General features: G+C 43.0%; 1 protein-coding gene across 2 annotated transcripts in view; it reads right to left on the reverse strand.

The window, feature by feature from the left end:
• The window catches only part of LOC122816680 (kelch-like protein 20), a 745,290-nt gene that overhangs the window by 533,240 nt on the left and 191,741 nt on the right, over positions 1 to 20,309 (reverse strand). For both annotated transcript variants that reach the window (XM_044089646.1, XM_044089647.1), the window contains exon 4: positions 6,871 to 7,017. In XM_044089646.1, coding sequence (XP_043945581.1) covers positions 6,871 to 7,017 — 147 coding nt within the window. The remainder of the gene's footprint in view (positions 1 to 6,870; positions 7,018 to 20,309) is intronic.

The raw sequence follows: 20,309 nt of genomic DNA on the forward strand, positions 1-20,309 counted from the left end.
TTCTGTGGGGAATTCCAGGGAGGTATCAAAAGAGAAGGGGGAACCCTCAAGGGTAGACTGGGGCTTCTGGACCCGCTGTCCCTGCAGGAGGTCTGATTGAGATACTGGGTGCGGAATCTGCAAGGTGGAAGACTGTGGATCCGACGGCGTAGACACTGTCTGTATTGCCAATGCAGACACGGCCCTCTTCAAAGCCTTGAAAGCTGACTGATCCCAGGAAAAGAGGATCCCTGACTCAAGAGGCCATGCCTTCGGACCCGTGTCCCCTCAACTCCACTAGTCAGCACTTCCGAAACTGAAGCCATTACCAGGTTAATCCAAGTCGATGTCCGAAGACACAGTGCCGGGTCCGAAAAAGTACAGTTGTGTACACTTACCATAAATGTAGATGTTCAAGTGTATTCACTGTTGCAGTCATTACATTTGGGTAATCTGCTGGCAGGTTGCCTTCAGTCGGCCTGAATATCAAAGTCTTGGGTCCTGCGTTGGTTGCTGTCTCCTCTTCCATGACGTCAGGTTGTCAGGGGTATAAAACATGCAGCCGACGCCATTTTCTTCAGTTTTTCTTACCCCAGATGTCAGGTGCCCCCCAAATGGGGAGCAAATATATATATATATATATATATATATATATATATATATAAATGCAATTGTAACAACATAAACCTTACCTTCATCTAAAAGCAAATACACCACAAAGGCTGTAGAATACAGTGAAGGAAAGAGAAGTTCTAGAAAAAAGGGGGATGGCGGGTGGGTAACCTGGACTGCAACAGTGAATACACTCGAACATCTACATTTATGGTAAGTGTACACAACTGTACTATGTTCTTAGTGTTTCACTGTTGCAGTCATTACATTTGGGTAGAATCCCAAAGCTATGGATGGGAGGCTGGAACTAAATAGCATTAGGAGCGGCTATAAGGCCCTGCAGAACTGCAGTGGAAAAGCCTGCCCTGGACTTAGAGAAGAGAGGCAAATGATAATGCTTTGTAAAAATATGAAGAGAGCTCCAAGTAGCAGCTTCTAGAATGTCTTTGGTTGGCACCCCTCTGAGAAAAGCTGCTGAGGTAGATGTAGCACTGGTGGAATGTGACCTGATTCCCTTGGGCACTGGTTTACCATGATGCAAATAGCAGAAACGAATGCAGTGGCTTATCCACTTTGAAACAGTCTGCATTGAAATAGCCTTCCCCTCAGATCCTGCAGCAAATGCCACCAGTAGCTGCTCAGACGTTCTTAGAGATTTGCCCCTGTTTAAGTAGAATCTTAGTTGTCTGTGTACGTCCAAGGAATGCAGAATCCGCTCCCCCTTGTTCTGCGGATTTGGGTAAGAAGTTGTCAGGTGAATAGTTTGGTTAAGAGCCACACTGGATACCACCTTAGGCATAAAGGAAGGATTAGTCCTGAGGGAAACCCTGTCCGGGTAAAATGTAATAAACGGCTCCACAGCCATGAGGGCCTGTAGTTCTGAAACCCTTCTTGCTGAAGTGATTGCCAGAAGGAAAGCTGTTTTCCAAGATAAAAACTTTATATCCGCAGTAGCTGCTGGTTCAAATGGAGGCAGGGTGAGCTTTTCCAACACAAAACTGAGGCCCCATGCAGGAGTTGGTGATTTTCTGGAGGCCTTAAATTTTTGGCCCCTCTAAGATACTGTTTTAGCAGAGGATGAGAAAAGATGGGAGGCTCTGTGTTGTAATCAGCCAAGATGGCAGAGGCATGGATTTTTATTGATGAAAAAGATAGTCCCTTGTCAAGCATCTCAGTCAAGTATTGTAAAATCTGATGAATATTTGGCTTTGCTGTGTCTGTCCCTTTTGCTTGGTTCCAAGCACAGAATCTCTTCCATTTATCAGCATAAGATTTTCTAGTACTAGGCCTTCTGGCTTCCACAAAGACATCCATCACAGATTTACTGAGAGGTGTTGTTTGAATAATTACATGATCAGCCATGGCTGCCAGGTTCAGAGTTTGGAGCTGATTGTGCAAAACTTGATTGCTCTGTTGAGACAGTAGATGAGGTATTTGAGGCAAGTACCAAGGAGGGAGTTGAGACATATTCCTTAGAAGTGGGTACCAGTGCTGGTGAGGCCAGTCTGGGGCAATTAGGATAATTTTTGTTTTTTCCTGTCTGACCTTTAGTAAGACCTTGGGAAAAGAGGCAGAGGAGGAAAAGCTGAAGGACAGGGCATCCAATTTCCATGCTTGTCTGTGATGAGTCCTTGTGCAGAATTTGTTCAGTTGATAATTTTGGGGAGAGGTAAACAGATCTATGTCCGGACTCCCCCATTTCTCTGTTATCATGCTGAAGACTTGTGGATCCAGTTTTCACTCATGAGGGTCCATAAGATTTCTGCTTAGGTCATCTGCCAGAGTATTTTGTTTTCCTGGCAGGAATTGAGCTTGAAGATGTACTTGGTAAGTCAAGGCTGTGTCCTACAATGTCATGGCTAGTCTGCAAAGGAGGTAGGAATGTGTACCCCCTGCTTGTTTATGTACCACATAACCATGGTGTTGTCCATCTTTATCAGTAGTTGTCCTGGATGAAGCAAGTCCTTGAAGGCTGTCAGGGCATTCTGAACAGCTAACATCTTTTTCTGGTTGATATGCAGATGCATTTGTTTTGGGCTCCATATGCCCTGAATGCATCTCCCTGCCAGGTGGGCCCCCCAAGCATAGTCTGATGAGTCTGTAGTTAGGGTTTGGGTGGCAGGGAGTAGAGTGAAAGACCATCCCATGTTCTGGTGACATGTCTCTGCCCACCAAAGAAACTCCTGTTGTAGGCAGGGAATGAGAGGAATCATTGTTTCCAGACTGTGACAATGTTGACTCCATAAACTTTTTAGATACCACTGTAGTTTCCTCATATGCAGTCTTGCATATGGAATTAGTAGAATGCAGGATGCCGTGAACCCCAAAGCCTGCAGAATTTGCCTTGCAGATAACTGGGTTTTTGTTGCCATTTGAAGTAAATAGTCAGTTGCCTTTGCTTGTCTGGCGTAAAGTAAGCCATCTGGGCAGTTGTATTCAAGCTTGCACCCAGGAATGTAATCTTTTGAGAGGGTACCAGTTGTGATTTCTTTTCATTTATTGTGTACCTTAGGCATGTTAGAAGTCTTTTTACAAACGCCAGATGTTGAAGAAGAATGTCCTTGTTTTCTGCTCGACTGAGACAGTCGTCCACGTATGGATAGATTTGTATGCTTCTTTGTCTGCAAAATGCAATTACTGGTGCCAGGCACTTTGTAAAGACCCTGGGCGCAGTAGATAAGCCAAAGGGCAGTGCAGAGAATTGGTAATGCATAAAACCAACAATGAAGCGGAGGTATCTTCTGCACGATTCCCTTATTGGGATATACAGGTATGCCTCTTTCATGTCTAGAGTCACTAACCAAGCGTTCTTGCCCAGCATGGGCAGAAGCTGTTGCAAAGTCAGCATTTTGAATTTTGGGATGTCCAAGAAGGTGTTCAAAATCGATAAATCCAGTATTGGGTGCCAGGCACTGTCTTTTCTGGGTGCCAAGAACAGTCTTGAATAAAACCCTCGTCCTTTTTCCTGTTCCTGGTACTGGTTGAATGGCCCCCATTATCCATGAGGGACATAACTTGTTTCTGTGCCTCTGCCCATTGATTTTGTGGCAGATCTGGCCAACCGTTTGGAATTGGCAAGGTATGGAAATGAAATCTGTATCCTTGGGATACTATGTTTAATACCCACTTGTCCTGGGTTATTAACTGCCAATTTTGAGCATGAAGTGCTAATTTTCCCCCTAAGGGGGCTGCCAAAAGATAAGTGCTTGGTGATGGCAGAGGGAAGTTATTGAGACTGTTTACTGTAGGGTTGTGCTTTGTTTCCTCCAGATTTGAAGGTAGAGGCAACCCCATTGCTTTGACCTGTAAGAACCCTGTGACTGGTATCTAGAGCCTTTTGAGTACCTGGATTTGCCCCATGAGGCTCTGTCGGACACAGGAAAGGACCAATTTTTTGTAGGCCAGTGTCTACTGAATCTTGGTTGCTGCACTTGTAAGAAATCTTTTACAGTTTGCATAGACTTAGCTTTGTCTTCCATTTTCTTTAAAACTTCTTCTGCCTTATTACCAAACAGAGTATCATGCTGTAAGTGCTTCCAACAATTTAGCTTTAACATGATCAGGCAGATTTTGCTCCTTGAGCCAGACATGCCTTCTAATCCTTATGAGGTACTTGCTTCCCACAAGTAATGCAATTATTAACTTTTACGGACATCGGTAAGGAGCAAGAAAAAGTTTCCCCAACGGGGTACTTAGCTTTAATTGAAGACTTCGGTTCTGAAACTCAAATGCGAAAATTTCATGAGTCGGCTGACCGGCACTTGCGAATTGCTTCTGTTTCGGGCACCGCGCAGCAAGAAAGACTGAAAAAAATGGCATCGGCTGCATGTTATATACCCCTAATGACCTGACGTCATGGAAGAGGAGACAGCAACCGACGCAGGACCCAAGACTTTGATATTCAGGCTGACTGAGGGCAACTTGCCAGCAGATTACCCAAATGTAATGACTGCAACAGTGAAACACGAAAAACATCTTCAGAGCTGACCTCACTGTCCTGGACCCGACTGGTCCGCCACGACCCTGAGAGCTCCCTGGCTCTGAGAGGGTTGAGGAGCTCAGAGCAGAAGTCATAGTCAAGGTAGGAAGGGACTTAGGGTTCTGACTCGGACAGTATGGGATGGATTGTATCCGAAGGCTCCAATACCTCCAGGGGGGTCTGAGGAGGAATTTGAAGGGGGGGGTGCTCGACCTTGCAAAGCCCTGCACCAAGAGGATGTCCTTGACCATCCTCTCCACATCATCTTCTGTGAGTGAGACTTCTGGTCAAGTGGGTTGATGACTTCGATGGTGACTTCAGTTTCTCCAGGAAGGGAGAAGGTATTCTGTATGGCACTGGGTCAATAGAAGGAGAGTACTGAGTTCTAGGTAAAGATATGATTGGTTCAAAAGGGCTCTCCTTAGGATCCAACAGAAACGGATCCGAACAATCCTTAGGAGCAGATAGGCTCAGATCCGAAGCTGTTGCATCCAACGGGGGGAGTCCTAAAAGTCTTCAGATAAGAAAATTCTGTAGGATCTGACATTTTAGCAATTTTTGGAGAATGCTCCAATGGAAACTTTGGAGCAGAAAAGGGCCTTTTCCTTAACCTGTCCGAGGTTCTAGAGGACAGGGAGAAAGCTGGGCTAGACTGTTCTGACTTTGAAGACTGTTTCTTCTAATACTTTTTAGCAGAGCCAGAGATGGCCTCCCCAAAAGAGGAAGGCAATATACCCTTCAAAATCAACTTGTAACTGTGTTCTATGAAGACCAAATGGTTGAATGCCTTACAAATGCCACATTCCTTCTGTAAGTGCATCTGGCCTAAACAGTATATACAAAGCTCATGCGAGTCACATTTGCAGCACTTCTTAAAGCCAGCCGGCTAATCCATTTTTTATCCATATCTAGAGACAAAAACAGAAGATAGCCCCCTTTTTTTTTTTTTTTTTGAAAAAGGAGATGATGGACGAAAAGGGACTACTAGCAATGGTAGTTTTTATGGTACCAACAGTAAAAGAAAGGAGAAAGAAGAAGCAATCACTAAACAGAAAAAGGACTACTAAAGATAGTAGCCAAGAGGTACATCAGTACAAGATAGAAAGCACAAAAAAATCAGTTAGAAGAGTAGTAAGGGAGATTTAATAGACAATGTTTGAAAAATAGTGACAGAAAAACTTTGTAATTTAGACAAAAAAACACAACTGCTTGAGAGCTGTTGGAAGGACCACGTCTTTGTGAAGTGGCAAATGAGATTTGAGGTGATTAGGTGAGAAGTATTATGGCTAAGGGATGGTGCTCAAGAGCTTTTTGACTGCCACGAGCTATTGCAACAGCCAAGTTGGATTCGAGAGTTCGGATCTGAACCCAAGTGTGAGGATAAAATGAAAACTGACATTAGATCACTATTTGAATATAAAAAAACAAGTCACCTTCACCTGACCAATATTAATTACCTCAATAAAAAACATTTTTTAAAAGACAATACCCTGAAAAATCTACATTCTAAAAATATTTTATAATAAAAATGTATGTAATAAAATAAAACCACACCACAATAAATAGTGAAAGCATTCATACTTTTAAAAACAAAATGCTTTCAGCTCCAACTCATCATTTAAACCCCCAGGGTTTTAATTTACTGAACTTCAGTATTATTTCAGCCTCATTTTCCAACAAGAAAGGAGGAAGAGATTCCCACTGCTAAGTGTATCCCTGCTAAATGGCATTTAGAACCTATCTGTCTGAAACAATCCAGTGCCACAAAGGAAGAAGACGACGACTTAAAGACAATGGTTGGGTGGAAGTGTTACCTGAACAAATAGTCATGCTGACTGGGAGAACTGTACTGTGTCACCTTTATGCCATACACTATGCAAGGAGCATTTGGGTGATGTTCAGCATACCTCTTAAAAGCAACAAGTAGTCTTTGCTAGACTGGATGTTCGGGCTTCCATGACACGGAATCACATATGTTAAGAATACTGCAGCAGTGAAGGCAAGGATATCCACTGTTAAGGTAACATTTTATACAACTGTACTTTAAATTACTTCAAAAACACACTGCTAGTGAAGTGTAACTCAGATTCCTTAATGAATGACTTCCAGTAATAGTGTTTACATTAGTTAATATGCATACACTCTTTTTACCATCCCAGTATCTGCACATTTATAAAGATAATTTTTTACAGACTTCTTTGAAAATAACCGTTTTAAAAATATTTTTCCATACCTAGAGACATATAAACACAGAAGACTTTTAAGTTAGCTTTAAAAAACAACAGGATGAATGTGGTTACCTGATACAACAAGACCATGCTTGCTAACTGCAAAAGGAAGGCAGGCGAGAGACTTCCACTGGGCAGTGAATGGGTCAAAGCTTTCTACACTGCGTAGCACAACCTTGTCATCTTCTCCTCCAACTGTCACTATAACTTCAGCTGTACCTGAAAAGTGCATTAATTAAAATGGTTAACTCATTGTAAAACCCATCAACAGCCAGCTTCTAAATTTAACATGAGTATATTTACACTATTTTTCAGATAGCAAGTGACTTGCTTCAGACATTCCAGTGAATGCCTCACAGTAATAAAACATGACTCTTCCAAATTCGCAGGCTGACTTATAATTTTAGACTTACACAGAGAGTCTCTTTTTAAAATGTGCAAACATTAACTTGTGATGCTTAATTATAGACTCCCCGAAAATGTAACATCTGGAGCGTAATTTGTCAGTTCGATTCTGGGATTTTTTTTTTTCAACTTATCTAATGGTTTGACCAGGACAGTTCAGATTTATCATGGCATTTCTATTATAATTTCTGCAGTTACTTAATGTTAGTGCTTAAAAAACAGGAAATGCAAGGATAAACAGGAAGTACACTGGTGTGATGGAATTAAGGTCAATGTCAGGGGAAAAGTGATGAGCACAGAAAGAAAGCAAAGAAGGGGATTAAAAGAGCTGGAAGTTGATTTTGAGATGATACAGAAGGAATCCAGAAGAAATAAAAGCATATGAATAAAGCTATGGATCAGAGACAATGTAATATGAATTGAATCAGAGAGTACAATTATTACAAAGCAAGCAACTCAACAACTGTAATGAAGGGACTACTAGTTGATAGTGAGGAGAGGCACAAGAGAAACAGAGTCAAGAAACACAAGTAGCAGCAAGCGGAGCGAGAAACACACACACACACACACACACACACACACACACACACATATATGTATGGATCTACTTTTAAATTAGGAATCTTACAACACCGATCTTCACATTGCTGAAATGAAAATAACGAATACTTACAACCCCAAAGTGCTGATTTTTCTCAGGGCAAGTAAACATTTGTCCAAACAATAACATAACCACACCAGACTATATAAACAGCACCTAGGTGGGAGGCTACTCCCCCCACACCCCCCAACTATATATACCAACTCCGGGATCGCACTACAGTGGAGAAAAGGGCATATTCCCCCAAGTGTTTATTTGCCCTGAGAAAAATCATCATTTCAGGATTTTAAGTATTCATTATTGTCATTTCGGCAATATGAAGTTCGGAGTTGTGGAATTCATGACTTAAAAGTAGATCCATATGCATACGTGTATAACATGTATAAAATTCTTAAGCATTTTTTGAGCTTGATGGGGATCTGGCATTATAATTACACTGAAAGACTGATTTATGGTCTGATCTTAACAGGGAGGACATCACTGGGGAGGGGGTGCAATGCTCTCCCATGTTAGTGAGCACTATGTCCAGGACATCTGAACCCCTTGTGGGTGTGCTGACTAGCTGTTCCAAACCATATGCATTGACAAAGTCCAAGAACCTCTGAGCCAGCATGTTTGTGGTCCTGTATGTTTCCCAGTCGATGGTACGAAGATTAAAATCACCCATGAGTAAGGTGTTGAGCTGTATGGTAAGTAACTCCAGTAAGTCCAGGTATGCAATATACTTTTCCTGGTTCGTGGTGGGGGACCTACAGCTAGCTATGATATGATAGGTGATTTTGACTATGGTTAATTGGACATGGAGTAGCTCAAGAGAGTTATACTGTTTGATCAGTACTGAGGTGTACCTATTCTTAATGAAGATGGATACACCTCCTACTTTGGCTCTTTCATGCTCAGTTTGTAGTCTGAATGTATGGAAGGCATTGTAGCCCTGTACAGCTGGTTTGCTTTCTGCAGCATTTAACCATGTCTCGGTGACTGCACATACGTCAGAATCTTCCAAAGTGAGGAGTGCTTTCAGGGAGTGCAGTTTCTCATTTAGAATCCTAGCATTAAATAGCAGTACCTTGAGTTTATCTAGATAGGATTTTGTTATGTTGTGAGGCTGGTTATTTTGACACTGCCTTAAAAGGCACAACAGGAGTGGCTAATGCCAGTATCCGAAAGCCTAGGAGGACAGAGGTGCTGAATACTGCTGTGAAAGCATCATGGGTTGTCAACCATGTCTTCCCAGGCTGACAGACATTGGATCCCCTTGGAAAGACACCAGAAGTTAGGTTGATTATTAAATTCAATCATTTTTTTTGTTTGTTGCATTATCTTGGAGAAGGTAGAAAGAATGCTGCTTAAGGCTAGGCTTACACCTGCTTGTGAAACATAATCTGAGAGCTCAGTCATGTCTCTCTTCATATAGTGCAGACATGTACATCTCAAGTCACTCACCCCCACATGGACTATGATGGAGTCATACTGGTACTTGTGGTTGAGTGAATTGAGTGCTTTTGTGACTAGATGGATCCAGGCATCTGACAGTCAGCTAAACGTAGCCTGCTCCTTATCCAGCCAGGTGAAGGGAACATCCACATGTCTCACTATGGAATTTCCTATGACCAGTACATTAGGTTTTGTGGTATTATGCCACATGGACTTAAATGCTGAGACACTGATGTGTGTGTTATTATGTGTTATATTTGTTTTTTTACATTCTGTGTGCAAGTGGTTTCTGAAGGCACCATTTGGGAAGCTTCTGGTCTTTTTGTAAGCTACTAGTGAGCACCTCTGCATATGTGGGTTTATGTGTCATGTCGTTATTTAGTGTATGAAGTAATGCATGTGTTGACAACCTGTTTGGCATTCAATTTGTCTGCATGTGAGAGTCTTGCCTCCAATTTCATAGTGTAACCACATCTCTTACATGAATTATTTGTTTGTTTCAGGAGTAAGTGGTTGCTAGTGTACATGAGACAATTGCTACACTGCCTCAGGATGGCCATGTCCATCAGGCTGGCCAAACAGAGATGATGGGGAAACTCCCCATCCATGATAGGAGATCCTTACTCTATGTTTTATTAGGGAATAGAATGGGTTAACTTGACAAGACTGCGCTAGTAGCTCAGAGACTATAAGAGAAAACTAAACTTTGTTTAGGCTAAGGTTGAGCAATAAAGCAACACAGCTCAGTGTGCAAATGAGTTGCTTCTCAAGCAGCAGAAAAACTTGGAAAGGTTTCACTGACAGTTGTTTAGGGAAAAAACATAGTTATGTACTCACCATAACATTCCATGTTTGTTGTCCATCTCGCCTTCATTCTTACTGGTTGGTTCGGAGCCAATCCACGGCTCCAACTCGGCCAAATACTAAAGCTCGAAGTCTTTCACTTGGCTCATGGCTTAACACCTATCCCATCATGCAGTGGTGTAATTCCCCAGATCTTGTTTGCTGCTAACCATACTAATGTGTTTACATGCATCATACTGTAGAATATAGATATAACAAAGAAAGTCAGAGAATCTCCTTGCCTAAGGAAAACAAACCTCTAAGTTCTCCAGAAGCCTTGGGCTGAGGGAAGGCGGGAGGGTCATAAGAATGAAGGCGAGATGAACACCTAACATGGAACGTTACGGTGAGTACATAATTCTTTATGTTATGTTGTCCTATCTCACCTTCATTCTTACTGGTCGGGACAGCGTCCCTAGCATCACATTTCCTGGGTGGCTCATGGGAGTACACTTTTCAGTACAGTGGAACCAAAGGAGGCCCTGTCACTGGAGGTTAAATCCATTTTGTAATGAGTGATAAAGGTATGGGGCCTTGCCCATGTAGCAGCTGCACAAATACTGTCCATTGATAGTCTAGCTAGATAGGCAGATGATGCTGCTATGGCTCTTGTAGAATGTCCCTTGATATCGAAAGGTAGCTCTCTGTTATTAGTACTGTAGATAAAGGTGATGCAACTTGAAAGCCAGTTTAAGTGTGTGACCTTAGAAACAGGCATACCTTTTTTTGCTTCTGAAAAGGAAATAAACAATTGGTCAGATTTCCTAAAATCCTTGGTTCTGTGCAAACAGAAGCAGAGTTGTCTGTGTACATCTAATTGGTGTAGCATGTATTACACTGTTGCCATGATTGGATAAAAACACTGGCAGTTCAATAGTTTGGTTTAGATTAGTTTGAGAACACACTTTAGGTAAAAAGGATGGGTTAGTTCGAAGAGATACTCTATCCTTATGGTAATCAAGTAAGGAGGTTTGACTGATATGGCTTTCAGTTCTGAGACCCTCCATGCAGAAGTAATGGCCGCTAATAAAATTTTTTCCATGACAGAAATTTGAGATCACATATTGATGAGGTTTCAAATGGAGGTAAAGTTAGATATGATAGGATAAAATTCAAATCCCATGGTGATAGGGGCTCTTTAATGGGAGGTCTTAATAAACAAGTACCCTTTAAGAAAGCTTTGCACAATCTGTGGTGGGACATCAAGTTAGGAGTCTAGTCACCCATATGAAAACTGCAGATTGCAGCTAATTGGACTTTAACAGTAGCTGCAGTGGAACCTTGTTGAAAGAGCTCTGCCAGGAATTCAAGAATAGAGCTGACTGGGGCACAGAAGGGATCAATGTCTTTTGATGCGGCCCAGTAAGAGAACCTCTTCCATTTACTGGAATATAACTTCCTGGTTGAAGCCTTGTTTGAAGATACTAAGATATGTTTCACTGCCAATGTGAAATTATGAAACCTGATTAAACTTGGAACTGGAGCAGCCACGCTGTCAATTTGAGGGTTTGGAGGGATGGGTGGGGTGTTCTGGACGTATGAGTCAGAAGGTCTGGAACTGGGTCCAGAACCCATGGTTCCTTCTGAAGATGAGGCCAGAGGAAGGGAAACCAAATCTGACGAGGCCAGTATGGGGCAATGAGAATTAGCCTGCTTCTCAATGACTTGGTTTTTTGTATGACTTTGGGTATTAGCGGAAAGGGAGAAAAAGCATAAAGAAGTCCCGGGGGCCAATTGTGTACAAGTGCGTCCCTTGGTGATTCCCCCAGAGGGGGGATTAGGGCAAAGTAGCTGCTGCATTTGGCATTCATGGGTGCTGCAAGGCTGGCCCCATTTCCTGAAAATGATCTCCGCTATCTCTTGTTTTAGGGACCACTCATGAGGCATAAGTATTGCTCTGCTGAGTCTGTCTGCTATCACGTTGGATTTCCCCGGAATGTGCATTGCTACTAGAAAGTGCTGGGAAGATGTAGCCCATTGACATACTCTGAGTGTCTTTCAGCAAAGGGGATAGGATTTGGTTCCTCCTTGCTTATTTATGTACCAGACTACTGACATGTTGTCTGTCTGAACTGCAATTGTTCCTAATGGAAGAGAGTCCTGAAGTGCTTGCAACGCCAAGAGCACTACTCTCATCTCTAGGACATTGATGTGCAAATGGGCCTTGTGCTCCTGCCATGTGCCTTGGACCATCCTCCCCAGACAATGCCCCCCCCATCTGGGAGGCGTCCTTGGTCACTGTCATCACAGGTTGTTGAAGGGTAAAGGGGTGACCTAATGTCACTTGACTGGAAAGGAGCCACCATCGTAGATCCTTCTTGCATGACTCTGTGATTCTGATCTGGTGAGATATGGGAAGTTCTTGAAATGACCACTGAGAAAAAAGGAGCCACTGCAGAATTCTCATGTGCATTTGGGCTAGGGGAACTAGAGTTATCATTGCTGCCATGGTTCCTAGAACTTTTAATACTGTTTTCACTTTCACTATGGTTCTTGGCAGAAGGTTGGAAATCTGTTGTCTGAGTAGAGAGACTCTCTCCGCAGGTAATTCTGCCATCATGGAGATGGGGTCGAGATCAGCTCCTATAAATGTAATATGCTAACATGGCAAGACAGCAGATTTTTTTTGAATTTACTGTTATACCCAAGTGAGAACAAAGTTGTAATGTGGCTTCTCTTGCCTGTTGTAGTCGATGCCTGGTGCTGGCAGTCAGGAGCCCACCATCTAGGTATGGAAACACTTGGAATCCCAGTCGTCTCAAGTGAGCCGTGACTACTGCCATGCATTTGGTGAACACTTTGGGAGCTGTAGTGAGACCAAAGGGAAGAGCTTGGAATTGGTAATGACTGGCTCCCAGACGGAAGCACAAATGACTCCTTGATGGCCTGTCCATTTTTATATGGTAGTACGCATCCTGGAGGTCTATCGAGCACATTCAATTGTCTTTCCCTAAAGGGGAGAATAGACTGCAGTGTCACCATTCGGAACTTTGACTTCTTTATGGATTCATTTAATTTGCTGAGATCCAAGATGGGTCGCCAGTCCCCTATTCTTTCTGGCACTACAAAGAATCTTGAGTAAGTTCCAAATCCTATTTGGTATGCAGGGACTCTCTGGATGACTCTTTTAATCCAGCAACTTTTGAATCTCTACAGTTGCCTGTTCCCTTTGAATGGGTGGAATGTCTGGGAGTTTTCTGATGTGTGGAACAGGAAGGCAAAAGGGGATTGAATAACCTCTGGATATTATACTTTGTATCCACTTGTCTTTTGTGATCTCTCCCCAGGCTTCCTGGTACAAAGATAAACACCCCTTGACTGCCTCCAGAGGAGGGCAGGCAGGCCTCCTTTCAGGAGTACTGGAAGGGTTGGCCACGAAAGGAATCACGGTCACCCTGATTTTGCAGACCCCCTCTGCCATGTGGACGTCTACCATTATTACTTTCCCCTCTGCCCCTCGGGAAGTATTCACCTTGTGAATCTTGAAAAACTCCCTGGGATTTTTTGAACCACATTTTACCACCCTTCTGACCCTTATGACAGGGTCTGGAAGGTACGGAAAAACGTACTCCAAGGGCAGAGAGAGTCTTTCCTTCCTGCTCACACCTGGTGTTTGTCTTTGACTTTTGGTCCAAAGAGCGAGGATCCATCGAAAGGGGCATTGACAAAGGTAGACTTGAAAGGTTCCGCAAAATTACACAAGCACATCTAGAAGTGTCTCCTTAGGGAAACTTCTGAACCCGCTGTCCTGCTCGCCCCATTTGCTGCTTAAGAAATCAGTCTCATGGAGGAGTCCACTATGGAATTTAAGGTGGACAGCTGAGAGGATACCTTATCTGAGACTCCTGCAGCTAATGCACCTTGAAGAGTATCTCCTAACTCTTTCAGGAGATCTCTTTGAAGTCTAGTGAAGTGCATTAGGTAGTTCAGCGACCTAAGGGCAAAAGTTGCTGATGAAAAAACACACTTCCCATATGTGTTCATCGTTCGAGACTCCTTGTTTGGTGGATGGACAGATGAGGATGTTTCGGAAAGTTCCATCTTAGTGGCTGCTGCCACCACCATAGCATCTAAAGGGATGCCCTTTGTAAGAAATTATTTGTCTGTTGGGGCTGTAATAAATTTACTTTGCCTCCGAGGGACCAGTTCCATTGCATCTGGTGACTCCCATGCCTTTCGACTAACTAGTTCCATGAGTTTGTCAAAAGGGGAAGACACCCAGGTGGGTGAAGGTTGAGCTCTAAAGGCCTTCAGGTACACCAACACCTCATTAGAAGGGTTGATGGGTTTCCAGCTGCCTCTCTGTTTAAGGATTTCTAGGATATCCACAAAGGAGATAGCCTCAGAAGGTGACAGTGGGGACCCCCTCCTGACTCCTTGAGGTCAGTGTCAGAGGTGACAGAGTCATCTGGTGAGTCCAGGTGCTTCCCCTTGCAAAGTCTCTTCTGGGGAGCCACCTCAGAAGGGTATTCTGGAGAGGTCTCGGAAGACTGTTGTTCACCCAATGGGGCACCCTGAGGCTGGAATGTCCCCTGTCCTGTGGTTGGGGTGGTGCCAAAACAGAAGCCGGTGCTTTAGGGGGAAGAATGTCAATACCTTTATGTAGAGCTGTAGGGGGGACAGCACACTTCTCATCAGCTCAAATGCCATTCCTCCTGGCTCCGAGGACACCTCTGGATCTGAAGAAGTAGAGGGAATCCCCGGGGCCATGGGGGCCACCTCCGAACCCGGTGTAGGAGCCGAGCTCACCCATGCCAAAGCCCTGAGAGGCAAGCTCGAAACCAAAGAGTCTCGGGTCTGAGTGTCCCCTCCGGACATGACCAGAGAGCTTTGGCTCCTAGACATCTCAGACAGCACTGAGGATGTCAGAGCAGACAACTGTTCTGAAATCCCCAGAGTGGGTCTCGGCACCAAAGATTCTACTACAATGAGTACTAGGCATTCTGGTTCCGATGTTCCAGCCTGGCTCGGAGGAGGAATAGATGTGGACGAAAAGACCTTTACTGGCTCTGGAACCGACTGGGTTGGAGCAGAGAAAAATTTTGCCAACACAGGTGACTTCAGCAGTCTGCGCACCACCCTATCTGCATCGTTACCTAATAGGCTCCTGGTGGACCTAGAGAGGAAAGGGTAGGTGAGCGACATCTCTGTAAAATGGGAGACCGGTAACAATTCCTGAGACTCTTTCGGCTCTGAAATCTGTGGTGCCGAGGAGCTTGGCTTGTCTGATCCAGAAGGTTTTGGATCTGATTGTGTAGTTTTTGCTGTCTTCTCTGGCTGTTCCGAATGGCCAGAAGAAGATGAAGATCTCTTGGCAGGTATGTCAATTTTGGAAGGAGACAGTCTTACTAGAGGTTCTCTGACTTTCTAAACTTTCAGAGAAAGGAGACTGCAGAAGCCCTCTTATGATAAGTTTGTTTTTCCTCTCTAGCAAAACCCTAGAGCTAAAGGAATGGCAGAAGGTACATGTTTCTTGTAAATCGATGGCTCCGAGACAATACACACAGATACTATGACCATCGGTCAAGGACATTTTTGGGAGCACTTTTGACATTTTTTTAAACCCAGATTGCTTTGTTTCTTTTTGATCTTTAAACATTATGGCACAACAAGCTACAACTATTTTTATATAAATTCAAACCACACTCTGAAAAAGATTATATAAGTATCTATATAACGAACTAAAACTGCACACCACACTGATATATCTAAGTTATTGTAAAGTCAGCAAAGGATACTTAGACTAGTCTAGAAAGGGAGGAAATTAGTTATACACTCCAACTTAAACAGGCACAAGCTTAACTAACTACCTGAAGGGAAAACAGTCACAACGTTACAAACACAGAGGTTGGAAGCACTTCTAACTTAAACAGTGCTCCAACCAGAAAGTAAAACAAAAACCCTAAAAGATATGGGTTTAGCAATTTAAATGGAATAGGGGAAACAATGGCCAGATGAGAGAATAGACAGCCAACCACAAAAGACATAAACGGCGATATATATATATATATATATATATATATATATATATATATATATATGTAAGCACTCACAGCAAGAGTGAAAAAAAACACACTATTTTATAAGAAATATAACTAACTAATCTTAACACTAATTACAGGTAACTATAAGAAAAAAATTAAGATTTTAATGAAAAATACAACACTTAGCCACGGCCATAATGAAAAACCTCCAATCTATTTACACGGCAAATGAGATCTGGGGGATCACACCACTGCATGATGGGATTGGTGTTCGGCCATAAGCCAAGTGAAAGACTTCGAGCCTTAGTATTCAGCTAAGTTGGAGCAGAGGATAGGCTCCGAACCAACCAGTAAGAATGAAGGCGAGATAGGACAACATAACATCTAATCTTCAAGGCTTTTGCATCTAAACCGAGCACTACCAACCGCTGCTGTATGGACAGCAGCATCATGTAAACTGCCGCTGCTCAGACAGCAGCACCACACAAATGCAAGGCTTAAATACAAGCACAGTTGAACAACTTTTAAGATAACTACCAATCAGGAAAAGCACACAATAAGCCTTCCACCAGCAATCCCCAACTCAGATAGGTTAAAGCAGCACACTTCTGCCACAAGAGTGTGGAAAAAACCTTCTTAATGTAGAATGGCTGGTTTGGAGTCCAAGTGCAAGAAGACCGCACATACCAGTTAAAACAGCCCTAAAACTATCAGATACAATGTAATACGGTGCAATTAACTACTTTAAGCAGCAACAGACAGTATAATTTTTCTATGTAAAGTGCAGAAAAACAGCAAATAACTTAAGAAACTATTACAATACAGTCACAATAAAAAAAGAGAAGTGCAACAAATACCTTGTTTTTGTCTTTTGAGTAATGGACTGCTCCAGGTGAAAGCAGATTCTCAGCACTCTCTAGCAAAGTCACCAAACGACAAGCAGCTCTGAGTACTTTTACCAAAGCCTGCACAACCACAATGCTTAAATACGAGCAAAGAGGAAAGCACAGTTGTGTACACTTACCAGAAATGTAGATGTTTGAGTGTATTCACTGTTGCAGTCACTACATTTGGGTAATCTGCTGGCAGGTTGCCCTCAGTCTGCCTGATTAACAAAGTCTTGGGTCCTGCGTCGGTTGCTGTCCCTTCTTCTATGACATCAGGTCATCAGGGGTATAAAACATGCAGCCAACGCCATTTTCATCAGTATTTCTTGCCCCAGATGTCAGGTGCCCCCCCAAATGGGAAGCAAAAAAATTATATATATATATATATATATATATATATATATATATATATATATATATATATATGCATGTAATTTAGAACACAAAAAAATATACCTCCAAATAAAAGGCTTTTAAGCATAGTAAAAGAAAGAAGAGGTATAGTAAGAGAAAAACAGGGGACTGGAGGGTGGGTAACCAGGAGTGCAACAGTGAATACACTCTAACATCTACATTTATGGTAAGTGTACACAACTGTACTATGTTCTTCGTGTTTCACTGTTGCGGTCATTACATTTGGGTAGAATCCCAAAGCTATGGTTGGGAGGATGGAATTATACAGCATTAGGAGCAGCTATAAGGCCCTGCAAGACAGCAGTGGCAAAGCCTGCTCTGGATTTAGAGAACAGAGGTAAATGGTAATGTTTGGTGAACGTATGAACTGAGTTCCAGGTAGCAGCTTCTGGAATGTCTCTGGTAGGAACCCCTCTGAGAAAGGCTGCAGAAGTAGATGCAGCCCTGGTGGAATGGGATCTGATCCCCTTGGGGACAGGTTTACCATGGTGCATGTAGCAGAAACGTATACAATGGCTTATCCATTTTGAAATAGTCTGCTTTGAAACAGCCTTTCCCTCTGTCCCTGCAGCAAATCCCACCAGTAATTGCTCAGATTTTCTTACAGATTTTGTCCTGTTTAAGTAGAATTTTAGTTGTCTGTGTACATCCAATTAATGCAGAATCTGCTCACCCTTGTTCTGTGGACTTGGGAAGAAGGTTGGCAGGTGAATGGTCTGATTAAGTGCCATACTAGATACCACTTTAGGCATAAAGGATGGATTGGTCCTGACAGCCACCCTGTCCAGGTAAAAGACAATAAAAGGCGCCATGAGAGCCTGTAGTTCTGAAATCCTTCTAGCTGAAGTGACTGCTAAAAGAAAAGCCGTCTTCCAAGAGAGAAAATTTAGGTTTACAGTAGCAGCTGGTTCAAAAGGAGGTAGAGTGAGTTTTTCCAACATAAAATTGAGGTCCCATGCAGGAGTTGATGCTCTCCTGGGAGGTCTTCAATTTTTGGCCCCTCTGAGGTACTGCTTTAGCAGGGGATGAGAAAAGAGGGGAGGCTCTGTGTTGTAATGAGATGAAATGGCGGAGGCATGGATTTTTATGGAAGAAAAAGATAGGCCCCTGTGAAGCATCTCAGTTAAATATTGCAGGATCTGAGGAATATTGGGCAATGCTGTGCTTATTCCTTGTGCTTGGTTCCAGGCACAGAATCTTTTCCATTTGTCAGCATAAGATTTTCTAGTACTAGGCCTTCTAGCCTCCAAAATGACATCCATCACAGGTTTGCTGAGAGATGTAACTGGTGAAATTAGTTGATTAGCCATGCTGCAAGATTCAGAGTTTGGAGCTGAGTGTGCAGAATTTGATAGTTCTGCTGAGATAGTTGATAAGGTGTCTGAGGCAGATACCACGGGGGAAGGTGCGACATATTGCGTAGGAGCGGGTACCAGTGTTGGCAAAGCCAGTCTGGAGCAATCAGAATCATTTTTTGTTTTTCCTGTCTGACTTTTAGTAAGACCTTGGAGAGCAGAGCCAGAGGCAGAAAGGCATATGTTTTTCCAGCTGAAGGATAGAGCATCCACTTTCCAAGCTTTTTTGTGATGTACTCTTGTGCAGAATTTGTCCAACTGATAGTTTTGGGGTGAGGCAAAAAGATCAATGTCTGGGCTCCCCCATTTGCGTGTCAACATGCTGAAGATTTGTGGATCCAGTTTCCATTCGTGTGGGTCCATCAGATTTATGCTTAGTTCGTCTGCCAGAGTATTTTGCTTTCCTGACAGGAATTGAGCTTGTAGATGTATTTGATAAGTCAAGGCCATGTTCCACAAAGCCATAGCTAGTCTGCAAAGAGGGTAGGAATGGGTACCCCCCTGCTTGTTTATGTACCACATGACTGTGGTGTTGTCTGTCTTTATCAGTAGTTGTCCTGGATGAAGATAGTCCTTGAAGGCTGTCAGAGCATTCTGTACAGCTAGCATCTCTTTCTGGTTGATATGTAGATGCATTTGGTTTGGGCTCCATTGGCCCTGAATGCATCTCCCTGCCAGATGCGCCCCCCCAAGCATAATCTGATGCGTCTGTAGTCAGGGCTTGGGTGGCAGGGGGTGGAATGAATAACAGTCCCTTGTTTGGTGGCAGGCCTCTGGCCACCATAGGAACTCTTGCTGCAGGCAAGGAATGACAGGAATCATTGTTTCCAGGCTGTGACAATGTTGACTCCATAAGCTTTTTAGGTACCACTGAAGTTTCCTCATATCCAGTCTTGCACATGGAATTATTAGAATGCAGGAAGCCATGAATCCCAAGGCCTGCAGAATTTGTCTTGCAGATAGCTGTTTTTTTTTGTGGCCACTTGTTTGAAGTCATCAATTGAATTTGTTTTTCTGGCATAAGGTAAGTCATCTGGGCAGTTGTATTCAAGCTTGCACCCAGGAATGTAATTATTTAAGAGGGTACCAGTTGTGATTTCTTTTCGTTTGTGGTGTACCCTAGACAAGTTAGAAGTCCTTTTACAAATGCCAGATGTTTTAGAAGAGTCTCCTTGTTTTCTGCCTGAATTAGACAATCGTCCAGATAAGGATAAATTTGAATATTTCTTTGTCTGCAAAATGCAATTACTGGTGCCAGGCACTTTGTGAAGACCCTGGGCGCAGTAGATAAGCCAAAGGGCAGTGCAGAGAACTGGTAATGCAAATGGCCTGCTTTGAAACGGAGGTATATTCTGCAAGATTCCCTGATTGGGATATGCAGGTAAGCCTCTTTTAAGTCTAGAGTTACCAACCAGGCATCCTTGCCTAGCATAAGCAGTAACTGTTGTAGAGTCAGCATCTTGAATTTTGGAATGTCCAGAAATGTATTTAGGATGGATAAGTCCAGAATTGGGCGCCATGATTTGTCTTTTCTGGGTACCAGGAAAAGTATTGAATAAAAACCTTGTCCCTTTTCCTTTTCTGG

The sequence above is a fragment of the Protopterus annectens genome, chromosome 12.part0, assembly GCF_019279795.1.
Source record: "Protopterus annectens isolate FY-2018-M chromosome 12.part0, PAN1.0, whole genome shotgun sequence".
In the NCBI taxonomy this organism is placed as follows: domain Eukaryota; kingdom Metazoa; phylum Chordata; order Ceratodontiformes; family Protopteridae; genus Protopterus; species Protopterus annectens.